Here is a 21,388-nt window from a genome sequence, read left to right as displayed (position 1 = left end):
AAGGAGTGATCCCATAACTACACCAGCCCACAGCAAGTAAGGTGGAAGGAGGGAAAAGGGTAAGATATAGTCAGATATGATGTGAGGTTTCAAAAGAGTAGCTGACATAAGTAATTGCTTGCAGCATGCCCTAAAAGCAGCCAGGGAGAGGTCTGCCAGGGTGCATCTCCTATCTAATTTTGTCAAGGAGTCATTCAGTTATGATATTTTTGACCAATAAAGGCCCTTTCTTCTGACTGCTTTCCTGAATCTTTGTGTTAGACCTTATTTTAAGAGGGGTGTGGGTTGGTGTGAGCTGAGATGGTTGAAAAGATGCAGGGAGGTGACTACTCAGGTCTTTAAGGACAGCTTTCAAAGGCTTTTATAACTTAGCCATTATCTTGTGTGCCATGACGCACTGACACCCAGGGTGTATTTCAGTCTCCTGGATATGTTTGGATTGGTATTTTTTGTCAAGTACTCTTTTTTCCTAAATAATCTTAAGTGGGAGTGCAAAGGGGATTTGAACTTTGGCTGTATATGGTAAAGGTTTTGTGAGTTCTTCTGTCCCGCCCAGCCTAATAATCTTATAACTCTTCACTTTGCTGTAATCTTCTCGTGTGGATTGAAGTGGAAACAAGCAATTATTTCTGTATATTAAAATATTTTTCTCCCGCTGGTTAACTCTTACAGTGCTGACAGCTCCAAGGCTGGCAGCTACATGGATGCTTGGGAGAAAGCATTTTGTCCCCTATGGATTAAAGAAACCTGCTGCTGCTTTTTGTGCAAGACCACTTGAATGCAGCAGTACTGAGGAAGGCATCCTTCCAAAAATGAGGGTTTTGCTCATGAGTTTACTGGGATTCATAGTGGCACGTGCAGCCTTGTTCCAAAGAGGCAGTTTAGTCTTTAAATGCAACTTAGGAATCAAGGAAAGAAATTGGAGTGTGAAAGGGAGAGGTCAGGGAAAAGTGAGATGCTTATTAGGGGGAACACAAGGGATTCAGGGAATAAAATCTTGGAAATTACATACAGCAGAGTAAAACAGATGTAGAATTGGAGGCATGTAAATGTAGCACTGAGGATGAAGCAGGAGAAGGCAATTTGAAGTTAAAATTATATTTTGTATATAAAAAGGTTGGTTGGTAGGAGTAAAAGGCTGAATATCATTTGGGAAGACGAGATAAACAGTTTATCTGTCTAGAGCTGCCAGAGGGAAAGTCCCTGTGGAGTAGAGGCAGTCTTTAGGTAAGGTGTCACTCATCAGCTTGAGACTGTGCTTTCTGCTTTCTTCTTCCTATCTCTTGGCTGTTTTGAGTAGCTGATGGAGCCGTGTGTGTGTGCTGAGGTGCCTGTCCCTGCTGTCCCCACAGGCTCCCTCAGCACACAGTGTGACAGCTATGGCCAGTGCAGCTGCAAACCCGGCGTGATGGGGGACAAGTGTGACCGGTGCCAGCCAGGGTTCCACTCCCTCTCCGAAGCTGGGTGCAGGTAAGGAGGGTTGCAGCTCTCTGAAAGGAAAACTAGGCTTTTTTTAAAGCTTTCTCTGTGTGGCTCTTACTGAACTAACCTGTCTCTTGACTCTCCCAGGCCCTGTTCTTGCAATGCTGCAGGCAGCACGGGGGAGTGCAACGTCGAGACGGGGCGGTGTGCGTGCAAGGACAACGTGGAAGGATTCCACTGTGAGAGGTGACTTTTTCTTCCCATGGCTTTGTTTCAAGAATGAAAAATATTTGAGCGAGGACCTGGGGTTAAGCATCAGGGAAATGAATTTTCTTTCCTTTGCATCTTCAGATGCAAACCTGGATTTTTCCATCTGGAGTCCTCCAATCCAAGAGGCTGTACCCCCTGCTTCTGTTTTGGACACTCTTCAGTCTGCACCAGTGCTGTGGGCTACAGTATCTATAGCATCACCTCCAGCTTCGAGTTTGGTAAAATTGAGCTTTTCTTTGTTGGGCTGTAGGCTCAAGTCAGAAGCTGTTAAAAAACCCCACCTCCTTTTCTGTGCAAGACCACAAACCGTGGGCAGGCCGGTCTAGGATCCCTCTTTTGGAAGTGCTGAAGCTTCCATGTCTGCAGCTTGTTTGTTCAGATGGGAGGCATGAATTCACAGCTCTGGCCTCAGGCACACAGTTACTGTACACCGTGCAGGTGCAAGTGGGAATTGCAAATACAAACCTTTTATAGCCTGAGAGGTGTGCTGACAAAGCAGAGTTTCTTCAGTTCTAGAACCAAGTCAGGACTTTCTGATTGAGAGGATCAAAATCACTTTAGATTCAGGGTTTACATGGCTCTGGATAAAATACAGTTGTGTTTCCAATGAGTCTGTAAGCCCAGGAAAAATCAGTTTCTTTCATGCAGTCAGTTTCGTGTGTGTAGTCTGAAAAGAACATATTTTTAATTAAAATTCTAGTGGAGAACAGTTCATACAACGGCTGCAGCTCTCAACAAATCGTAGCGGCCTGCAGGTTTTTCTGTCTCTGCTTAAGCTCCTTAGAAAATAAGGTTTTGGACAAGTAGTCATCAGAGGGTTTAAAGTTCAGAAGTTTCAAGTCAGCACTTGAGTCAGGGGCTTAAATTGGAAAGATGGTGTTTACTGACTAAATTCTTCTGCACAGCTGCTTTCTGCAGCCTGTCAGTGCCCATGCACATTAGATTAGCTAAGACACCAGCAACGTGATGCAAGAAGTGTGTGCAAATCTCAGTCTTCCAAGGGTGTTAATTCTGGCCCATCTGATTCTTCAGGAGAGGATGAGTGGCGTGCTGAGCAGCGTGATGGCTCAGAAGTCTTGCTGCAGTGGAGTGCTGAGAGCCAGGATATCTCCGTCATCTCTGACACCTACTTCCCCATCTACTTCATTGCACCACGTAGGTCGTTCCAAAAGCATGGCTTTCTGTGCTGCTTGTGCCCTTTGTGTTCTGTCCCCTAACTCTAAGGATTTCTTCTCCTTTCAGGCAAGTTCTTGGGCAACCAGGTTTTGAGTTATGGGCAAAACCTGACCTTCTCCTTCCGTGTGGACAGGCGGGACACGCGCCTCTCTGCAGAGGACCTGGTGCTGGAAGGGGCTGGGCTGAGAGTGTCCGTGCCTCTCATTGCCCAGGGCAACTCCTACCCCAGTGAGACTGTGCAGACCTACACCTTCAGGTACAGTGGGAGCAGCTGTCTCCTGGCCTGGGCTGCCTTTGGCCTCTGAGCTCTTGAGGAAACAGAGATTATTGGGTTTAAACTTATGTGGGTGATGTTGCAATAGCACAGCGCTGTTGCAAAGGGAGCTTTTGAGAGGGTGCAGCTGTTAGCAGCTGAAAGCTGTGCTGATGATGCTTGGCCCTTCTCCCCAGGCTCCATGAGGCTGCAGATTACCCGTGGAGGCCTGCTCTTACGGCATTTGAATTCCAAAAGCTTCTCCACAACTTGACTTCCATCAAGATCCGTGGGACATACAGTGAGAGAAGTAAGTTGCTGAGCAGAATGTCACAGAAGAGGGGGCAAACTCATTTGTTTAGAGCTTGAGTTGCTTCATTGTAGGGCTCAGCCATAAACAGCTGTGGCAGCTTATTTGGCAAAGCTTGTGCCAATGGCTTTTCACCTGGCTTTCCTATGTAGCATTTTCTCCCAGGCCTCCTGAAGAGGATATGGGGGGAAAAAAAAGTGTCTTTGAATTAGAAGCAAAACCAGATCCTTAGTTATTGCTGTGTGAAGAATTTTTGCAGAAAGATGCAAATGGATGAATTTGCATTTGGGAAAGGTGGGAAAACTGCAAGTGTTTTCAGAGGCGTGGCCCATAATGAAGAATGTGGGGTTGTGAAATGGAGGGGATGAAAGATGTGGAGCAAACCATTCCTGAGTGCTGTAGCCACTGCTGATATGTAGGAGCTGAGGCTCTGCTCAGTACACTGGGGATGCTGCAGTGGTATAAGTTAAAAGTCAATTATGTTGTGTCTGGGCTCTGTTTTGCTCCAGGGAAGGGGCTGGGAGTAGAGGAGCTGAAATGCCAGAGGAAGGAATGGCTTGAGAGGAATAGTTGAAGAGCTTGTCCTGAGGCATGGTTTGCAGGTGTATTAAAATTGCTAGAGACGTGGTCTGTTCTGGCTTGAAAGCCAGGAATTGGTTTTGGTATTTGATTTGGAAATGGAAACCATACACATGTAAAATATAACTTAATTTTAATTGACTGTACTTGCTGTTCTCAGATTCTCCTCTATATTGTCATTCTCAGCTTTCCTACCCTGCATGCTCCCCTTGGTGAGCTCTAGTGCATCTTTGTTCATCTCTCTAAACCTTCCTGGAGGGTTTTGCATCTTGATTTATCTTACCAACTGCAAGCACCCCCTGTTTGCTCCTCGTACCGTTCAGCTGTGTTTGGGGAAGCTGTGATGATGGCCTTTGTGGTTACAGAGGGTTTGTCCCTTGGTGCTTTCTAGGTGCTGGTCACCTGGATGATGTCACCATCACAAGTGCTCGCCCTGGACCCGGCGTGCCTGTGGCCTGGGTGGAGAGCTGCTCGTGTCCAGTGGGGTACGAGGGGCAGTTCTGTGAGCGCTGCACCTCTGGGTACCGCCGAGAGACCCCAAACCTCGGGCCCTACAGCCCCTGTGTGCCCTGCGCCTGCAACGGGCACAGCGAGACGTGTGATCCCGAGACGGGTAAGAGAGAAACGGGGTGGGTCTTCTTTTCTGGGTTGGACAAGGAAGGAAAACTCACGTCCTCTCTGTTGCAGGCATGTGCAATTGCAGGGATAACACGGCAGGGACTCACTGTGAGAAGTGCAGCGATGGGTATTACGGCGATGCCACGGCCGGCACCGCCTCGGACTGCCAGCCCTGCCCGTGCCCAGGCTCCTCCAGCTGTGCCATTGTGCCCCGCACCAAGGAGGTTGTGTGCACCAGCTGCCAGGCTGGCACTACAGGTGTGTTCCTACACAAAACGTCTTTTTCTACAGGCACACACTTGTGGAAATGTGTCTCCTGCTAGTTCTTGTTCTCTGATCCGCAGTGAGTAGCTCTGAAAGCTGCTGTAACTTCTGGTTCAAATTCTTCTCCCTTCCTCAGCCCTATTTTTTGTCCTCTGTGAGGCTTGAGACTTCACATGTTTTTCATGCCTATTTCTTGAGAGCAAATGGCTTGATCTGCAAAGTCTGACCATTTCTGTGCTGTATATGAGAACCATACTGCCTTCCAGTAGAGCTCTGATGATGGCATGGTGTTGGGCAGAAAATAGATTTAAAAGAGCCAGGAAGGCAGGTCAGACTGAAATAAAATTAGAAGGTGCAGTTTGCCAGCAAGTGAGGCACTACAGGATGCTTCCTAGGAAGAGCAGGAGGGCTGCAGTGACTCATGAAACGCTGCCCAAAAAAATAGAAGATCAAGCAAGTGCTCAGCAATTTTAAGAGAAATATGTGAACAGATACTGATCTTTTTTTCTTAGCAATAAGCTGTGAAGTCCAAGCATGTAGCTGAGTTGTTGAGCAGAAACTTTTGTTCTGCCTGCAAACAGCAAGGAAGCCATTGGATGATTGGCAGCCTTCATGCTTCTCTGCTGATTTCATGCTTGGCATGGCGGAGTCCAAAGTACAGAATACCTGTACATTCTTGAGTGCTTAGGAAAGCCTCTGACCAAGAACATAAGCAGCTCATGGGGGTTCCTGTGGGTGCCTGCATTGTGAACCAAAGCAGAGTCCAGGTGCCCTTCAGCTCAGGTGTCTGTAGCAGCTGATCTTGTAGCTACGTGACTGCAGAGGAGTTTCTCCTGTCTCACACCACCTTTTTTGGATGTGAGGAAAAAGGGGGTTGGTTTGTGCAAGAACTGCCTAAGAAATGGAGCTCATAACTGGCTGGGGAGGTCAGATCTGCAGTAAGTGTAGGAAGCTGCTGAATTGGATGCTTCAGTGGCTGCCTGTGGAGGTTTGGCAGGTCTCATTGGCAGAGGAGCTTCCTGGAGCAGTGATGCCCCACGGAACTCTACCTCTTGGGATTCTTAAATTAACAACAAATTGCAGTGAATAGGTTTGGCTTAAAGGGATAGAAGGGGAAGGAACAATGGAAATAATTCATAATGCAAAGTTCCAGTGAAAAATCAGCTTGAATTTAGAGATGAGGAGGGATTTGTGTCTGGCCCTAACAGAAGAGTGAAAGAGAAGAAGCTGAAGAGTTTACTTTTCAGAAGGGATTGCAAAGGGGATCCAAGGGCTTTCTGCTGCAGCACCCGTGTCTGTGTTGTGTCCCAGGCAAGAGGTGTGAGCTGTGTGATGACGCCTATTTCGGGGACCCTCTGGGCAGAAATGGTGCCGTGAGGCCGTGCCGCCTGTGCCAGTGCAACAACAACATCGACCCCAACGCCGTGGGCAACTGCGACCGCCAGACCGGCGAGTGCCTCAAGTGCATCTACAACACTGCTGGCTTCTACTGTGACCGCTGCAAGGATGGCTTCTTCGGGAACCCGCTGGCCTCTGACCCCGCAGACAAGTGCAGAGGTGAGACCTGCTCCTTGTTGCATTTAAAAATGGTTTTGTCCCCAGGAGCTGCTGTTGGGCTGTCACTTGTGCCCGTCGGCAGCAGTGTGTGGCTTTACCCTGATTTGGTGGTTTGAGCTTGCTATAATCCTTGTGTTTGTGGGCACTTAGTGCTGTCAAAGCAAAAGCATGGTGTGATGCAGGGGCTGGGTGGCCATGTGGTGTGTATCCAGGCCCATTAGGGTAAGTACCAGCACCACAAGGGATTTCTAACTTTGTGCGTGTTTCTCCATACCTTTTTATTTTGGCAGCTTGTCACTGCAATCCCTACGGCACAGTGAATCAGCAGACGGTCTGCAATCAAGTGACTGGGCAGTGTGAGTGCTTGTCTCACGTCACTGGGAGGGACTGCAGTGCCTGTGAGCCTGGATTCTTCAACCTCCAGAGTGGACGTGGCTGTGAGAGGTGAGGTTTGGCTTGGCTTGGAGCAGAGACGCTGCTTTTGGAGGGTCTGTGCTTACATTGTGCAGGAATGTGATGTTTGTCACAAGTAACAGGTGGGTGGGGAGGAGCAGTGGTCAAGGAGCAGCTACTAAGGCTGTGCAAAAAGCCTGACTTATAAATAGCTTTATAAAGAGCTCTAAATCAGGGTTTTAAATAGAAAACTGCCACATGACTTCATGATTGTAGCAGAGGCTCTTGGGTTCTTTTTTTAGTGCAGGCAGCAAATGACCTTGCATGGTTCAAAAGCTCAGTGCCTCGCCTGCTGCATTTTCACAGCAAGAAAAGCGGCTTTTGGCAAATGCAAATGTCGAGCTGTGCTCTTCAGAGAAGCACTTGGCCCCACGGGTCCCTTCTGTGTCCCATCTGACGTGTGCCTGCCTCCCCAGGTGCAACTGCCACGCGCTGGGCTCCACCAGCGGGCAGTGTGACATCCGCACGGGGCAGTGCGAGTGCCAGCCCGGCGTCACCGGCCAGCGCTGCGACAGCTGTGAGGCCAACCACTTCGGCTTTGGCTCCCAAGGCTGTAAACGTAAGTCTGAGGGGCCACAGTGAGGCAGATGGGAAGGATGTTGCACACCCAGCCCTGCCTTTGCGTTCCTTCTGCCTCTGGGAAGGGATTTTGTCACTTTGCTCCTCATCACAGCACTTTTATGTCCACACTGTGCGTGACAAAATTTGATTTCTGTGCTACAGCTTATCCCCTTCTTCTTTTGTTATTTTTTTTCTTGTCTGACCTACTAGATATGCAGCTTAGTAGATATCTTTCTCCTTGGTGTAAATGTATTCTCTGCATCTTGGCCTCCAGCAGCCATGTTTCCTAATGTGTCCCTGCACAGTTACTCTGCAGGTGGCCTCAGTGTCCAGGTTCTGCCTTGAGGAGCAGCTGATCTTGTAAACATGACTGCAAAGCAGGTTGATCCAAACTTTCCTCATTGATATCCCTGCCTGTAAAGAGCAGCAAAACTAACTGCAGCTGGTTAAAATGCAGTGGGGTAGAATGATGCTTTGTGGGAGAGGTAATGGCAACACTGAACACACACAGTGAATGTTGGATCCTGCTTGTGAGAAGAAACACTGCAATCAGGAGGGAGGTCCAGCTGTGGGTTTGTGCCCCATAGCTCTTGCAGATGTTTTAGGGTATTAAGCATATCCTCTCATCCTGTGAGTTTAGGGTATTTCTGCCTGTTCTGCAGTCTGACTGAGGTTTAACTCCCCTGCAGCCTGCGACTGTGATCCCGAGGGCTCGCGGTCCCTGCAGTGCCGGGAGAACGGTCACTGTGAGTGCAAGGAGGGCTTCGTGGGGAGCCGCTGCAACCAGTGTGAGGAGAACTACTTCTACAACCGCTCGTGGCCTGGCTGCCAGGAGTGTCCAGCCTGTTACAGACTGGTGAAAGATAAGGTAAGGCCACAGACACTGCTCAGTACCACTGGAGATGGTGCTTGTACAGCATTCTGTTTGTTGGTGGATGCTGAAAGCAGAGCGGCTCAGGGTGCTTTGCTGTGTCATAGCTGTGCTCTGTCCCTCTCGTGTAGGTGGCAGAGCAACGTCAAAGGCTGCAGGAGTTGGAAAATCTCATAGCAAATCTGGGTGCCAGAGAAGAAGCTGTAACTGATGAAGCCTTCGAAGAGCGGTTGAAGCAGGCAGAAAGAGAAGTTACGGAGCTGCTCCATGAAGCACAAAAGAGCAAAGGTGAGTTGACCTCATCAGACATGGACCAACTAAATGAGTTCTTTGCCTGCTGTTCCTGTTCCCTTTGGACACAGCATGTTTTATTTCAAGCCAGTTCTGTGCTCCAGGATTGACAGCAATTTCAGGCAGCACTGAGCCAGTGAATGTTATAACAACAGTGGCTGTGCTTTTATCCATGTTGTTCGACCAGTGGTCTTTGTTGTACATGGAAGTAAAGATCTGCCTCTAGCTCTGTATGGATGGAAGTGTTTGTGTGTTACCCTCTTCTCTTGATGCAAAGGAAGGTTTTATTTGTTAAACAAGCAGCAAACTTTCCAGTACACTTACTATGCTTTAAATTTGCTCAAACATCTTGAGTTTCAATCAGTTTTTGTTGTTCTGGTCATCAGCAATCAGAATGAAGGCTTCAAAATTCTGATGGCAAACTTAATTATCCCACCATAAAGTGTAGAATATTCTGAAGAATGCTGTTTTTCCTATTAAACTCAGTTTCAAATTGATTCTTGTGTTGTTGCCACTAGCAGGGGATGTCTGTGAGCAGGGTGTTTGTCATGTCTGTGACAGTGGTTTGTCCTTAGGGTCTCTTTAATGTATAAGATGATGTGTGTTTTGGAAAAGAGAACCCTGAAGAAGACTATTGACTTTGCAGTAAAAGATGTTCCCCTGGGAGCTGGTTCAGTGATTTCAGACCATTTTGGGAAAATTTGTCCCCTTTGTGTGAAGCTGGGAAAAAGCTCACACGCAGCTAATGCTGGCATTTGCTTGGGAAGATTCCTGCCATTGAGAATGGTTGCTTAAGCTTTTCTCAGCTTTAGCTGAAGTAGATTTACACTGCCTGCTTGGCATCCATGCCTAGATAATAGTCCCACGTAAGGGGGGTAGCACGGTGGGGATTGGAGAAAGATGAGGGAGTGGATTTGGTTTTGTGGTGGAATTTTTGATTGCTCTGTCTGTCTTGGAATCATAGATTCATTTATTTGGAAAGACCCTTAGGATCAAGTCCAGCTGTTCCCTGCCCCCCAGCACTGCCAAGGCCACCATTAATTCATGTTCCCAAGTGCCACATCCACCCAGCTTTTACATCCCTCCAGGGATGGTGATTCCAGCATTTCCCTGGACAGCCCTTTAAGTGAAGAAAATTTTCCCACTATCCAACTAAAACCTCCCCAGGCACAGCTTGAAGCTGTTTCCTCTCATCCTGTCCCTGTTCCTTGGGAGCAGAGCTCAGGGGGGATCTTCTGGTGCACCCTCCTCTCAGGGAGTTGTGGATAGACAGAAGGTCCCCCCTGAGCCTTCTTTTCTCCAGGCTCAACCCCTCCCAGCTCCTCCTCATGAGACTTGTGCTCCAAACCCTTCCCCAGCTCCAGGTTCTTCTCTTACTAAAAGGGCAAAGTAAATGCAATAAAAACTACCCTTGCAAAAATCTATTCACACCTGAAGAAGCTATTTCAGTTTTTCTGTGGTGGTATGTTTTTGAAATGTGTCAAATGTTCACGTTCAATACTTAAGATGTGCTGCAAGGTCAAGGTATTTGACCAATCTTAATTTTGGAGTTCTGTGGGCTTCTGCATGCACTTTAATTCTTGGTAACACTCTCAGCTTTTCCAAAGTAACTGCTTTGGTTGTGAGGCGAGGCTGTGATGCCTCCATTATTTAAGATGGTGTTGTGGGGAGTTACCTGATGGCACAAAAATTTGGTGAAGTGCGGGTGCCTTTTAAGTCCTACATATGTGAAAACCAAGGCTCTGTCCTGCCAGCTTTTGCCAGCCCTTTGGTTTGAGGAGACTTTGGAGTGGGTTTGCTATTCCACACAGCTCCTGGCTGCTCTGTATGAAGCTCCTTAGGTCTTTCTTTGGAGTAGCCATTGTTGCCCTGAGTGTGGAAAAATGTATGTCTGCACTATTCGTCCATCTCTGCTCAATTTCTAGGAGATAAGCTAAAGAGAATTCACCAAACAGACATTTCATACCTATTGAGGAACAGCTCTGTTGTCATTTCAAGTCAATGAGAGAGGTAAAATGTGATTCTGAACGCAAAATCTCCCATCAGAGTCAGTTCCAACACCCAGCGGGATTGTCTTATTAGCAGTTAATGGCTTTTCATTTCTCCTGTTTGGTGCACATTCTGATTATGACTTTGATCTCAAGCTAAGTGACTTGTGAAATCTCTTCCAGCAGGGGATTAACCTACCAACATGGTGCCTGCCGTGCTAAGCTGCTGCTCCAGCTTCTCTTCCTGCTCTAATTAATTTTGCTTCCTCTCTTTTTTGTGTTTCAGACGTAGATCAGGGCCTCATGGACCGTCTCAAAGACATCAACAGCACCTTAGTGAGTCAGCTCAACAGGCTGAGGAACATCCAGGGCACAGTGCAGGACACGGAGAGCCTGGCAGAGCAGGCCCGGGTGCGGGTGGAGGACACTGAGGACCTGATCAGCATGGCTTCTGATATGCTGGAGAGGGCCAAGATGGCAGCTGACAACGTGGTGAGTGTGCTGCTGGCATCCCACACAGCTGGGAGAGGCTGAGGGCCTTTCCTTCTGTGCCTCTGGTGTGTTTCTCCACTTGCTCTCTCCCTCAAACAGTAAATTTGCATCGAGATCGTGGGAAATCAATGAAGGAAGTTCACCACTGTCAGTCACAGATAGTATCTTAGCCCAAACCAACATAAAAGTCTTAAATAAATATAGCACCATTGTTTTTCAAGGGGTAACCAGTGGTGGAAACTGCATGGACTTAAGAAAAACATGCAGAGAAGTGAGAAGTAGATTAGACACATCTCAAGCATTTAGATCATGACAATAAATATTTAAAGCAAAGATGAATTAAAGATGAAAAAAGGAGCTTTAAGAGGTTTTTTTCTTTCTTATACTCTTCCAGTCCATTACACCTCCAGAGCAAAGTGGAGACCCCAACAACATGACTCAGCTGGCAGAAGAGGCCCGTAAGCTGGCAGAAAGGTAGGCTGTGGCAAGACACACTCATCATGGCCTGTGTCAGGGCCCTGCTCTTCTCTGCAAGGGGGAAGCAGAATTTCATTTGCTGGCTAGGAAACACTTTTTACTGCTTAAGGGACTGGTGCTGTGGGATGATGGCTGTGAAGCTCTGAGGGCAAACATTGCTCACGTGGATGACAGACATGGCAACCATCTTCCATTACAAATGTTTCAGCATCTCCCAAATGTAAATCTGGGGGAAGGAAAGAAGGAAAAGTAAGAGAGAATATAATCAAGAACTGAGGATAAAAACTATTGGGTGACAAATGTAATGGCATTGTTTTTCTTTTGTCATCAGGCACAAAAAGGAAGCTGATGAGATTGTTCGCACAGCCAAGGCTGCAAATGATACTTCCACAGAAGCCTATCAACTGCTGCTGAAAACCCTGGCTGGAGAAAACCAAACTGCAATTGATATTGATGAGCTCAACCAGAAGTGAGTCAGTAACAGAAAATTGTTTTTATTTCCTGACTTTAGAGCAGTGCTTAAAACTAAGACAACCCTCTGTATGCTTTGGATTTTGTGGGAGGTGATTTTTGATTTCTTAGCTTCTCTTACTAAGTTCAGTTCTACAGAAAATACTGTTGCATAACTGGATCCTTGGGGATTTTTTAGGTACAATCAAGCAAGGAATATTTCTCGAGACCTAGAGAAACAGGCCACCAAGGTGCTTGCGGAGGCAGAGGAAGCTGGAAACAGAGCCCTGCAGATATATGCTAACCTCACCAGCCTGCCTACTGTGGATTCCACAGGGCTAGAGGTACGTGTGGGCACCATCATCTGCACTGTTTCCTGAGGATTGCTGGGCTGCTGGCATACCTTACATGTGCTCTGCTAATGTTCTCTGCATAAGAATGCTCTGTGGGTTTCTTGTCCATCTAGGCTTTTATGCAATTGCAACATTTATGCAGGAGATGGAAATGCAGAAAACCATCTACATAAACCCCACCTCCCCCAGTTTCTGAAAGACAAAGATCTGAAATGTTTGCCAGACGTCTTGGCTTGAATGTAGAAGTGGAAAAATTTGCCACCTGTTCAGGAATTCTTTAACATTCAGGAATCTCTGTGTGTGATTTCTACCTGCAGAATCAAGCAAATAAGATCAAGAAGGAAGCAGAAGAACTGGATCAACTAATTGCCAGGAAGCTAAAGGATTACGAGGACTTGAGAGAAGACATGAAAGGAAAGGAGCAGGAAGTAAAGAACCTCTTGGAGAAAGGGAAGACAGAGCAGCAGGTCAGTTCCACTTTGTGTAGGCTTTTGCTCCTGGTGGAAAAAAAAAAAACAAGGAAGACAAGTAACTGGCCAGATGCAAATGATTTTGTCTTAGTCTTAGTGTTATTTATTGATTATAAGAATGCTGAAGAATGGCCCCAAAAAGGAGATGCAGAGGGAGGTTAAAAGCAGTGGCTTTGAAGCTGTGTGGGAAAATAGGAGATATTGCCAGATGTGGTGTCAACTTTGTGTTCAGAACAGTATTCCCAAAGTACATAGACTCATCTGGTCTCAGAGGAAGCACTGCTCTCCTGGATGGTGTTGTTGTTTGAGGCTTAACAGTGCTTTTTCAGACACTTGCATGATTGTCCTTGAGAAAGTGGGAATGCATTGGTACATGTCATGTCTCCTCAGACTGCAGACCAGCTCTTGGCTCGAGCAGATGCAGCAAAAGCCCTGGCTGAAGAAGCTGCTCGGAAGAGCAGTGGCACACTGCAGGAGGCCAATACCATTCTCAGGAACCTGAAAGGTAAAGAGGAAGCACTTCAATTCCAGTGTGATAAGTCACTAGGCAGTAGGATATTCTGGTTAAAGAGGCCCTGCTATTGCCCTTATCTGAGTGTTGGGTGTGTTCTTTTGGCTCGTTTTTCTTTAAAGAAAAAGTGTAAGCATTTTCAGGGACTGGAAACTTCCTTTAAACTTCCTTATTTAGCATCAGAAGATGTGCAATAGGGAGAGCTGACCCCAGTTTGCTCTTCATCCCTCCAATGTCAGGGCAGCAAAGCCTTGGGTAGCTTGTTCAAAGGAGCATCCCCAGGCTCTTCTGGAGCACATGGTAAGGATCTGCTTTGCCCCCTCAGACTTTGACAAGCGGGTGAACGATAACAAGACGGCGGCCGAGGAGGCACTGAAGAAGATCCCTGCCATCAGCCAGACCATTGCAGAGGCCAACAACAAGACTCAGCAGGCAGAGCTGGCACTGGGCAACGCTGCAGCCGATGCCCGCGATGCCAAGGCCAGAGCAGATGATGCTGAGAAGATTGCCAGCTCTGTTCAGAAGGTGGGTCTGCTGCAGCTCACCCCCTCTGAGATCCTGCTCTGGGGATGCATGAACTCCTGTTGCAGTATTTCCCGTGTGCTCTCTGCTGTATTCCCCACTGCAAATGCAAAATATGGCAAGATAGGAAATCAGGGCATTTTGATGGGAAGGATTGAAGGAAGTTCTGGCCCTTCACCACCTCTTTCCATCCTCTCCCACTTGTTGGCTGCAGAGTGCTGCTGCTACCAGAGCCGAGGCCGACAAGACCTTTGCTGATGTGACAGGACTGGCCAGGGAAGTGGATGACATGATGAAGCAGCTGCAGGATGCAGAGAAGGAGCTGAAGCGGAAGCAGGCCGATGCTGAGCAGGATATGAAGATGGCCAATGAGGTAAGTGCTGCTGGCAGGGAGAGCAGTGGCTAGGAGCTGCCCTCTCCCTGCTGTCCTGGCAGTGAAGGCTTTCCTCCTGCTCTCCTCTTGCAAAGACAGTGCTGGGTCCAGCCAGTATTCTGACTGTTCCAAGTTTTAAGTGGGACTGAAAAGGAGACAAGTTCTGGTGCATTAGCATAGGATCCCTGCTGGGATTTGAGAGCTGCTTTTCCTTTTATTATAGCTAAAATCTCACTGTATAGCCCTATTGATTCCACCCTGCCCTTTACTGCAAAATCCTGCTCAGTTTTCAGGGGTCTCCACCCTGAAATACTCAGAAAACTGATTACTTGAAGATTGTCAGTCTTCTCCCCAGCACTGTGGTAAAGATCTTTGTGCAGGATTGTTATCCTGAGGAGAGAAAGCAGCGATGTGCTGACTAACTGCAGAGGAGAGGCAAAGTTTTGTAATCCCTACACCTTTTTTATGCTCTCTTTTTTTTTTTTTTATATCCTACAGGCCTCACAGGCTGCCCAGGAGGCAGAAGACAATGCAAGAAAAGCTAAGAACTCTGTGAACAGCCTGCTCACTGTCATTAATGACCTGTTGGATCAGCTAGGTAGGACTATCTGTAATGTGCTGTGTGCCTTTGAGTGTTTTCCTGATGTGTGCTGGGTTTCCTGCCAGTTGTGTTTGAGGAACCAGATGGATCTGTTGATCTCTTGAAATGGGGTTTGTGTGTTTTTGGCAAGGACTTGGGGATTTTTTTCTTGCCCAAGTAGCCTCAGAGCTTGTTTGGCAATGCTCTGTGTTGGTTTTCAGCAAACTGAAGGCTTCTTGAGACAGTGGAGATGTCACCCTTGTGGTTGTTCCTGTTTCAGATGCTGGAGATGGCCTGATGGAGGTCTGCTGTGGGCTCAGCTCTGTGAGCTCCCTGTGTCAAAGGGGTTTCACTGTTTGCTTCTGTTTGTTTCACTGTTTGCTTCTGGCTTTTCAGGGCAACTGGAGACGGTGGACTTGAACAAACTGAATGAAATTGAAGGTACCCTGAACAGTGCCAAAGACCAGATGAAAGACAGTAACCTGGACCAGAAAGTGTCTTTCCTGGAGAGAGAAGCCAAGAAGCAAGATGATGCGATACAGGCCTACAACAGGGACATTGAAGAGATCCTGAAGGACATTAGCAACCTGGAAGACATCAGGAAGACCTTGCCATCTGGCTGTTTCAACACCCCGTCCATTGAGAAGCCCTAAGGGTGTGCTGGGGGTGGGGGGAATGGCCCTGGTGAGCGCTGGTTCAGCCATGGAGTGCCTTAACACACATTACCTTCTCCAAATCCCCAACTCTTCGCTGCTCGCAGCCACTGTTTCCTTTCAAATCAGGATAAGTTGAAAGTTTTTTTTGTTGGTTTGGTTTTTTTATTTTTTTGTTTTGTTTTGTTTGGTTTTTTGGTGGGATTTTTTTTTCATTTGTTTCTTTGTTTCTTTTTTTGGGGGTTTTTTTTGAGAAGCAAATTAAATATCCGTCTTTGGGCATCAAAGGGGTTTTTTTATATAGATTGTTTTCCTGAGCACTCCACCTTTGCCCCTTCCTCAGACACAGTTTCCCTTTGATTAGTGCAAGGATGAGAGATGCTTTGGACTTTTTATACTGTGGTTCAGAAATAACCATGTGAGCTGTATACAGCAAGGCAAAACTAACACAACTTTCTCTCCTGTCTTCTCCCTTTGACTGTAAAATCCTCAGTCCTGGAGCTCTTTGTCCCTATGAAGGAAGGGGATGGCTACCAAAGTATTACTGTAATGGCCAGTATAGCTGCACTCAATTCAGATCCTTCTTCCCAACTTCTAACCCTGTGAATTTATTTTTTTCATCATTAGGTAGTGGCCAATCCAACAGTGTTGGTAGCCTTTGGCAAAATCGCTGAAGCCTCTTTCTGAAATGCTTTGTGATGATGCATTGCTATGAGAAAAAGGCAGCCTCTGTTTAGGGCTCTTTGGGAAGATGGGATACTGGTGGAGTGGTGGATTGTGCCAGCCCCACTTCTGTTCTCTGGAGAAGTTTTGGGTCTGGTCTGAAAGCTGCTGCCTGCTGGCTAGTCCAGACTGTCAGGGTGTGGAAGCCATGAGCTGCATTCCCATCTGTTGCTACTGAATTTCCAGAAGATCTGGTTTTCTGGGCTTGGAATGTCAGACTGACAAATGAGTTTGTTGAAGCAGCACAAGTCTTGCTGAAGAGGAGAGCTGCCATCAGAGAGTTCTGACAGCTGCACTGGCCTCCATGCTGAATGTCTTTGGGTGGGGAGGGAAGGGGGCACATGAATGGAAATGGAAAGGTCCTTTTTTTTCACCCCATCTTCTTCCTGAAGGAGGACAGTGGGATTTTTATCTCTCCTGCCATTTGCCTGTTTTAAAGCTGGGAGGAAGACCTGGAATTTCCTGGTGCCCTCCTTTCTTTTTGCCTCCCAATCTCCCAGTCACCACAAAGCTGCCACAGCACAGGGACCTCAGGCCAGGCTCAGGTGGCAGCTGTGCCTTTTACACCACTCCCACGGCTTCCCTGCAGGCTCCCTCCCCAGGCACTGGGTGGGAGTGGCAGGGAGCCCCTTGCTCCCAGACAAGAGCATCCTCTGTAGCTTCCTCCTTGCCTCCAGCCTGGCATCCCCCCCCTTTCCCTGAGATCCAGTATATATCTATCTTTAAACACTATGCAACTTTGTACGTTTGCGTAGCGGGGAAGAAATTATTATCTGACACACACTGGTGCTATTAATTATTTCAAATTTATGTTTTTTGTGTGAATGTGATTTTTTTTTCCATTTTTTTATCATGATTATAGTGTGAGGAAGTCTCTCGTGCGTGTGTATGTGTGTGTAAATATACTCAGCCAGATTTCCAGAGTGGCACAGCCTGGCCTCCTCCATGTGCTTTCCCCTGTACACTGGGGCAGGTGCACCGTGTATTGCTTCTCTCTGTATCATTCCCTTCAAACCTGGGATTTCTCCTGGCTGGGCTCCTGCTTGCTTCCCTCTACTGTATCCCAGCACCCATCCATAACCACTGCCTGTCGGGTGGATGCTCTCCAGCCCTGTCTCCAAAGCCAGCCCTGCTCCCCATGGTGCCTGCAGCCCCCAGCTCTGTGTCCCTTGTCCCCTGGGATGCTGTACCAGGAGTGGAACAGGGGCTGTGGCTTTGCAGCTGAGCTGGGAGGAGCTGTAGCACTGTTGGGAGACCAGTCCAGCACTGAGGTGGTCAGAGAGCTGCGTCTGGGGACATCTTGATACCACTGTGCAAGGCAGGAGGCTTGGGGCAGACAGGGCTGCTGGGCAGGGGCTGTTCCAGCAAACTGCATGGCTCTTGTATCCCTTCCCTTAATGGCTGTGGGATTTCCCTCCTGCCTGGAAACACCTCTGGAGGAGAGCTCCCTGTGCCTGCTTGCACAGGGACACTGGGTCGCTCTGGGAAGATAGCTGTGACCACATCACCTCTGCCAAGGCTGTGAGAAGAGCAGATGTGTGCATGCCCTGGCTGACCTCAGGCCTAAGGTTTCCTGCTCTCTTGTGTTGTTTTTTTTTTTTTTTTTTCTTAAGCCGTTTTTAACAGAATTTTATTTTTAAATAAAAAAAAAAATCTTTATAAGCGATCTGTTAATCAGTACTGCATTACAGCCATTATTCATTGTATAAGTCCAGTTATTTCTTTACGTAATGTGATGATGTGACAGCTGCTGGTGGAGTGCTGGGTGTCATGGGTGACACATGACATCCCTTCATCACCTTATTCCTGACTGTGGCCCCCTCAGTATGTGCCTTCACTCCAGCTTTTTTTGCCTTAATCTGTGGTCTTGCTGTCTGGGGCGGTGAACAAAAATGCAACACTTGCAGTTTTTATGTATAAAACAGTATTTCTTATTTATAATAAAGTCTGAATATTTGTAACCCCTTATACCTGGGAATTCTGTTGAGTATTGCTTTATTTTTGGTGGGTGGATATTGATGCTGATGTGTCTCAGTTGCAAGATTCACCTCTTGCTCCTTAGACAACCTGGTTTGGTATGGAAAAAAGGGAGAAGAAACTTGGAAATGCATGTGGTGGGATACAGATGACAAGGATGATGGTTTTTCCTTGTGTCCACTGCTCCATTGCCTTGGCTTTGATGGAGTTTAAGCTGCTGGTTTTCCAGGGCTTAAAAACACACTGTGTTGTTGGTGCTGATGCTGTTGGAGTAGCACTGTCTTCCTGGAAAGCCCTGAGGAATTGGGCTGGAATCCTGGAATCCTGTAAGGGAAAAATCCTTTTTACTAAACAGGTAGAAAAGGATAGGGCTCCTGGGAAAAGAAAAAAAAATAAGCTGAATAAAGAAGCTGAAATTACTGGGAACTGCCACAAATCTGGGTGCTCTGTGTTGTTCCTGGGTCCTGTCTGCCAGAGCCTGGCCTGAATGAAGCAAATTTTTAAGGGCAGATTGCAGTTATAAGAGACTAGACTGTTTTCTGCATTCACACTTGTCTTACAGCTCCAGCTGGATTTCTGTTATTTTTCTCAGCAGAGGAAAACACACAGGTCTCATTAACTTGCATCAGAGCTAATCCCATCTCAGCTGGTAAATTCTTATTATTTTTGCATGTCAGTTTGTGTACTTTCAACCTTTCATTCTTCAGTTGTCACTAATGAATTTGTTTTCTAAAATATGTCTTCTTTTTTATTTTATTTTATTTTTTCCTGCCAGTGTTTTTGGGAAGCAAATCCCAGCTGGTAAAATCTGGCTGAGGTTTCAGCTGGATTGTGGGGAGCAGTCAGGGAGCAGAAAATTGGGTGGTGGGACAGTTCTGACCTTGCATGGGCTGTAGGTTGACATGAACCTCTTACCATTTTGAGGTGAAAGTGCTTAGATTAGGAAGCAAGTCTGTGTCCTTTATTTCATCTTCAGGATTTTTATCTCCAGAAATTTTTTGTGGGCGTTGTGCAAATCTGTCTCAGAGGTGGTCTTGAAGGAGGATGAGCCTCTTCTTCATGTGGAGGAGGCAAGGTAAGAGTAACCTGAGTGGATACTCAGAAATTTCTTACAGGGAGAAGCAGACCAGCTCCAAGGGACCATGATAATGGCTTGCATGTTGCCAAACTGTTTTACCAATATTTTGAAGCCCATGTAGAGATGCCCTCCTTGGATGCTGCCTGCTCAGTGTAGCCAGTAGCTGACATCAGGGTGGGTGGGGAGGCACCTTGCTGAGCAGTGGCCTTAATTCTCCTTCAATTTCCTGTTCCCTGTTGGTTTCTCACTGCCCGGGTTCAAGCTCCATCTTCTCTCATGTGCTCTCTGCAGAAGCAGGAGCCTGGCAGGGGCCAAGGGCCTGGTGAGAAGGTGGCAGTGGGGAGGGCTTGGACAGACCTGAGCTGGGTTCCCCCTCATTTCTGGGGAGGACAGGATATTGTTACAGGTTATAATGTGCTGGGAACAACTGCCTGGAGGGAGATGTCTCTGGTGTGTTTGTGTGGATCTGAGGAAGTGGAGGAGGTCATAGAGCTGTCACATCGAGCTGGCAGTGTCCTGTGCTCCCCATCTACAGCTGTGACATGTTGGATCACGTTCAGGTTAGTTATTTTTTGTAGTTGGCTGCTGGCCTGATACCATCAGTGCAGCCCCCATCCCAGAAACATCAGGAATGCCATGTCAAAGTAATCCCGCAGAGGCTGGGCACAGGGCAGAGAGGGGAATGGCAATTCCCCTCATTGCAGTTGGATGGCAATGCCTTCTTCCTTCATCCTTGTTTGTCTCAGCCCTCCCTGGGCTGGGCAGGGCCAGGCAAGGCAAGGCCAGGCATGACAGCACTTCCTTGCTGCTGCCCTGCCCTGCCCCGCTTGCTCACTGCCGGCGTGATCCCTGCCTGCCTCTGCCCATCCCGGTGCCGCTGCTGCCTCACTGGTCTCTGCTCCAGCTGCCTCTGGCTGTCAGCAGGATTCTTCCCAGGGCACCCAAATGTCAGAGCAGAGGCTGAAGGCCAGGCTCCATCGCTGCACGGGTGTTTGGTGATACCAGCACATCATGGTCTCTGATTTTCCACACTGTGAGGAAATCCCAGAGGATTTCCTCCTGGACGATGTGGCAGATCAGATGGGCCCTTGCAGGAGGAGGCTTGGGGATGCAAGGGTTGACCTGGGCTGCAAGGGCTCACAGCATCCTGGTGTTCATCTGGCATAAGTCACCAAAATGGGTTTTCTCCCTTGGTTACATTAATAAAACCGTCATTCCAGAGTTTTTACACATCCATCACTTTTCACCAGCAACCATCAGAAAAATTTAGATTACTGTGTTGTTCCAGACTGGTTTTGGAGCAGTTAATTCTGCCACAGCCACATCCTCAAGGACTGATGGACATGTGAGCCTGCAGGAGCAGCTTTTTTAGCTCTGTTGGGAATGAACATAAAACATTTTCAAGAAGGACTTTTCTTGTGTTGCAGATTGAAAGGCAGGTTTTGCAGTGAAACAAAACTGCTTCATTGCAGTGGCTGATGAGCCCAGCTTCTTTATGCCTCCCTCTGCTTACACTTTTGCTTACTGTAAAAGGTAAAACATCTCTGGTAATCCTGTTGGTGTGAGACCTTTTCTAAAGGGTGCTGCCATAGGTTGCAGTGGGACATTTGCTCTGTGGAGGGCGGTGGGCAGCTGCTCATTCCAGATCTGATGTGTTTAGAAAATCAGGGCCCCAGGAAATACATTCCTGGTAGTCTCATGGCATGTGGTTTCCAGAGGTCCTGTTGAAGCAGAGTGGCAGATGGCAGGGTGACAGCAATCTGAGTCAGTGAGCAGAGATGACTGAGGAGCGAGCTGTCGCGGCCTTGTTTGCACAAGTGGAGTGAGAGGTGGGGTGGCAAGGGTGAGATAAATGGGGTAACATGGGGGAGACATAAGGGAAAACTTCCTGCTGAGTAGGGCTGGTTTTCCAGGAGAGGAGTCAGCCAAGGATATGGTCTGGGTGAGGTCTAAGGGAACTGGTTATGGACCACACTGCTGGAGATGACCTTCCTGAGCAGAGGGGTCTCAGCAGGTAGGAAGGACACAGCAGTGGTGTTGTGGGCAAGTGATCTGCTTAAAAGCAGAAGGCATTGTCTCCTCAGAGGTATGAGTGGATCCTAAGAACTGCTGAATT

The 21,388-nt window shown here is 47.6% G+C and overlaps 1 protein-coding gene and 1 long non-coding RNA gene across 2 annotated transcripts in view; one reads left to right on the top strand and one right to left on the bottom strand.

Moving 5' to 3' along the window:
- Window positions 1-18,185, top strand: part of LAMC1 (laminin subunit gamma 1) — a 65,968-nt gene extending 47,783 nt beyond the window's left edge. Inside the window, exons 6-28 of the mRNA XM_064427828.1 lie at window positions 1,353-1,470; window positions 1,570-1,668; window positions 1,774-1,910; window positions 2,725-2,847; window positions 2,935-3,124; window positions 3,319-3,431; window positions 4,402-4,623; window positions 4,698-4,886; window positions 6,204-6,449; window positions 6,740-6,893; window positions 7,319-7,461; window positions 8,153-8,331; window positions 8,466-8,622; window positions 10,900-11,105; window positions 11,500-11,579; window positions 11,914-12,051; window positions 12,232-12,376; window positions 12,703-12,852; window positions 13,246-13,360; window positions 13,692-13,891; window positions 14,103-14,261; window positions 14,760-14,859; window positions 15,238-18,185. Coding sequence (XP_064283898.1) covers window positions 1,353-1,470; window positions 1,570-1,668; window positions 1,774-1,910; window positions 2,725-2,847; window positions 2,935-3,124; window positions 3,319-3,431; window positions 4,402-4,623; window positions 4,698-4,886; window positions 6,204-6,449; window positions 6,740-6,893; window positions 7,319-7,461; window positions 8,153-8,331; window positions 8,466-8,622; window positions 10,900-11,105; window positions 11,500-11,579; window positions 11,914-12,051; window positions 12,232-12,376; window positions 12,703-12,852; window positions 13,246-13,360; window positions 13,692-13,891; window positions 14,103-14,261; window positions 14,760-14,859; window positions 15,238-15,494 — 3,620 coding nt within the window. The 3' untranslated portion in view covers window positions 15,495-18,185. The remainder of the gene's footprint in view (window positions 1-1,352; window positions 1,471-1,569; window positions 1,669-1,773; window positions 1,911-2,724; window positions 2,848-2,934; window positions 3,125-3,318; window positions 3,432-4,401; window positions 4,624-4,697; window positions 4,887-6,203; window positions 6,450-6,739; window positions 6,894-7,318; window positions 7,462-8,152; window positions 8,332-8,465; window positions 8,623-10,899; window positions 11,106-11,499; window positions 11,580-11,913; window positions 12,052-12,231; window positions 12,377-12,702; window positions 12,853-13,245; window positions 13,361-13,691; window positions 13,892-14,102; window positions 14,262-14,759; window positions 14,860-15,237) is intronic.
- Window positions 17,862-20,137, bottom strand: LOC135304921 (uncharacterized). Its single transcript, XR_010366163.1, has 2 exons — window positions 19,110-20,137; window positions 17,862-18,518 (listed from the first exon to the last, which is right to left on the bottom strand). It is a non-coding gene; the product is annotated as an uncharacterized LOC135304921 (long non-coding RNA).
- Between the last annotated feature and the right edge of the window lie 1,251 nt (window positions 20,138-21,388).

The sequence above is a fragment of the Passer domesticus genome, chromosome 7, assembly GCF_036417665.1.
Source record: "Passer domesticus isolate bPasDom1 chromosome 7, bPasDom1.hap1, whole genome shotgun sequence".
NCBI classification, from domain to species: Eukaryota; Metazoa; Chordata; class Aves; order Passeriformes; family Passeridae; genus Passer; species Passer domesticus.
The sequence above is the reverse complement of the archived record's forward strand: the minus strand, read 5'-3'. Positions and strand labels throughout refer to the sequence as shown.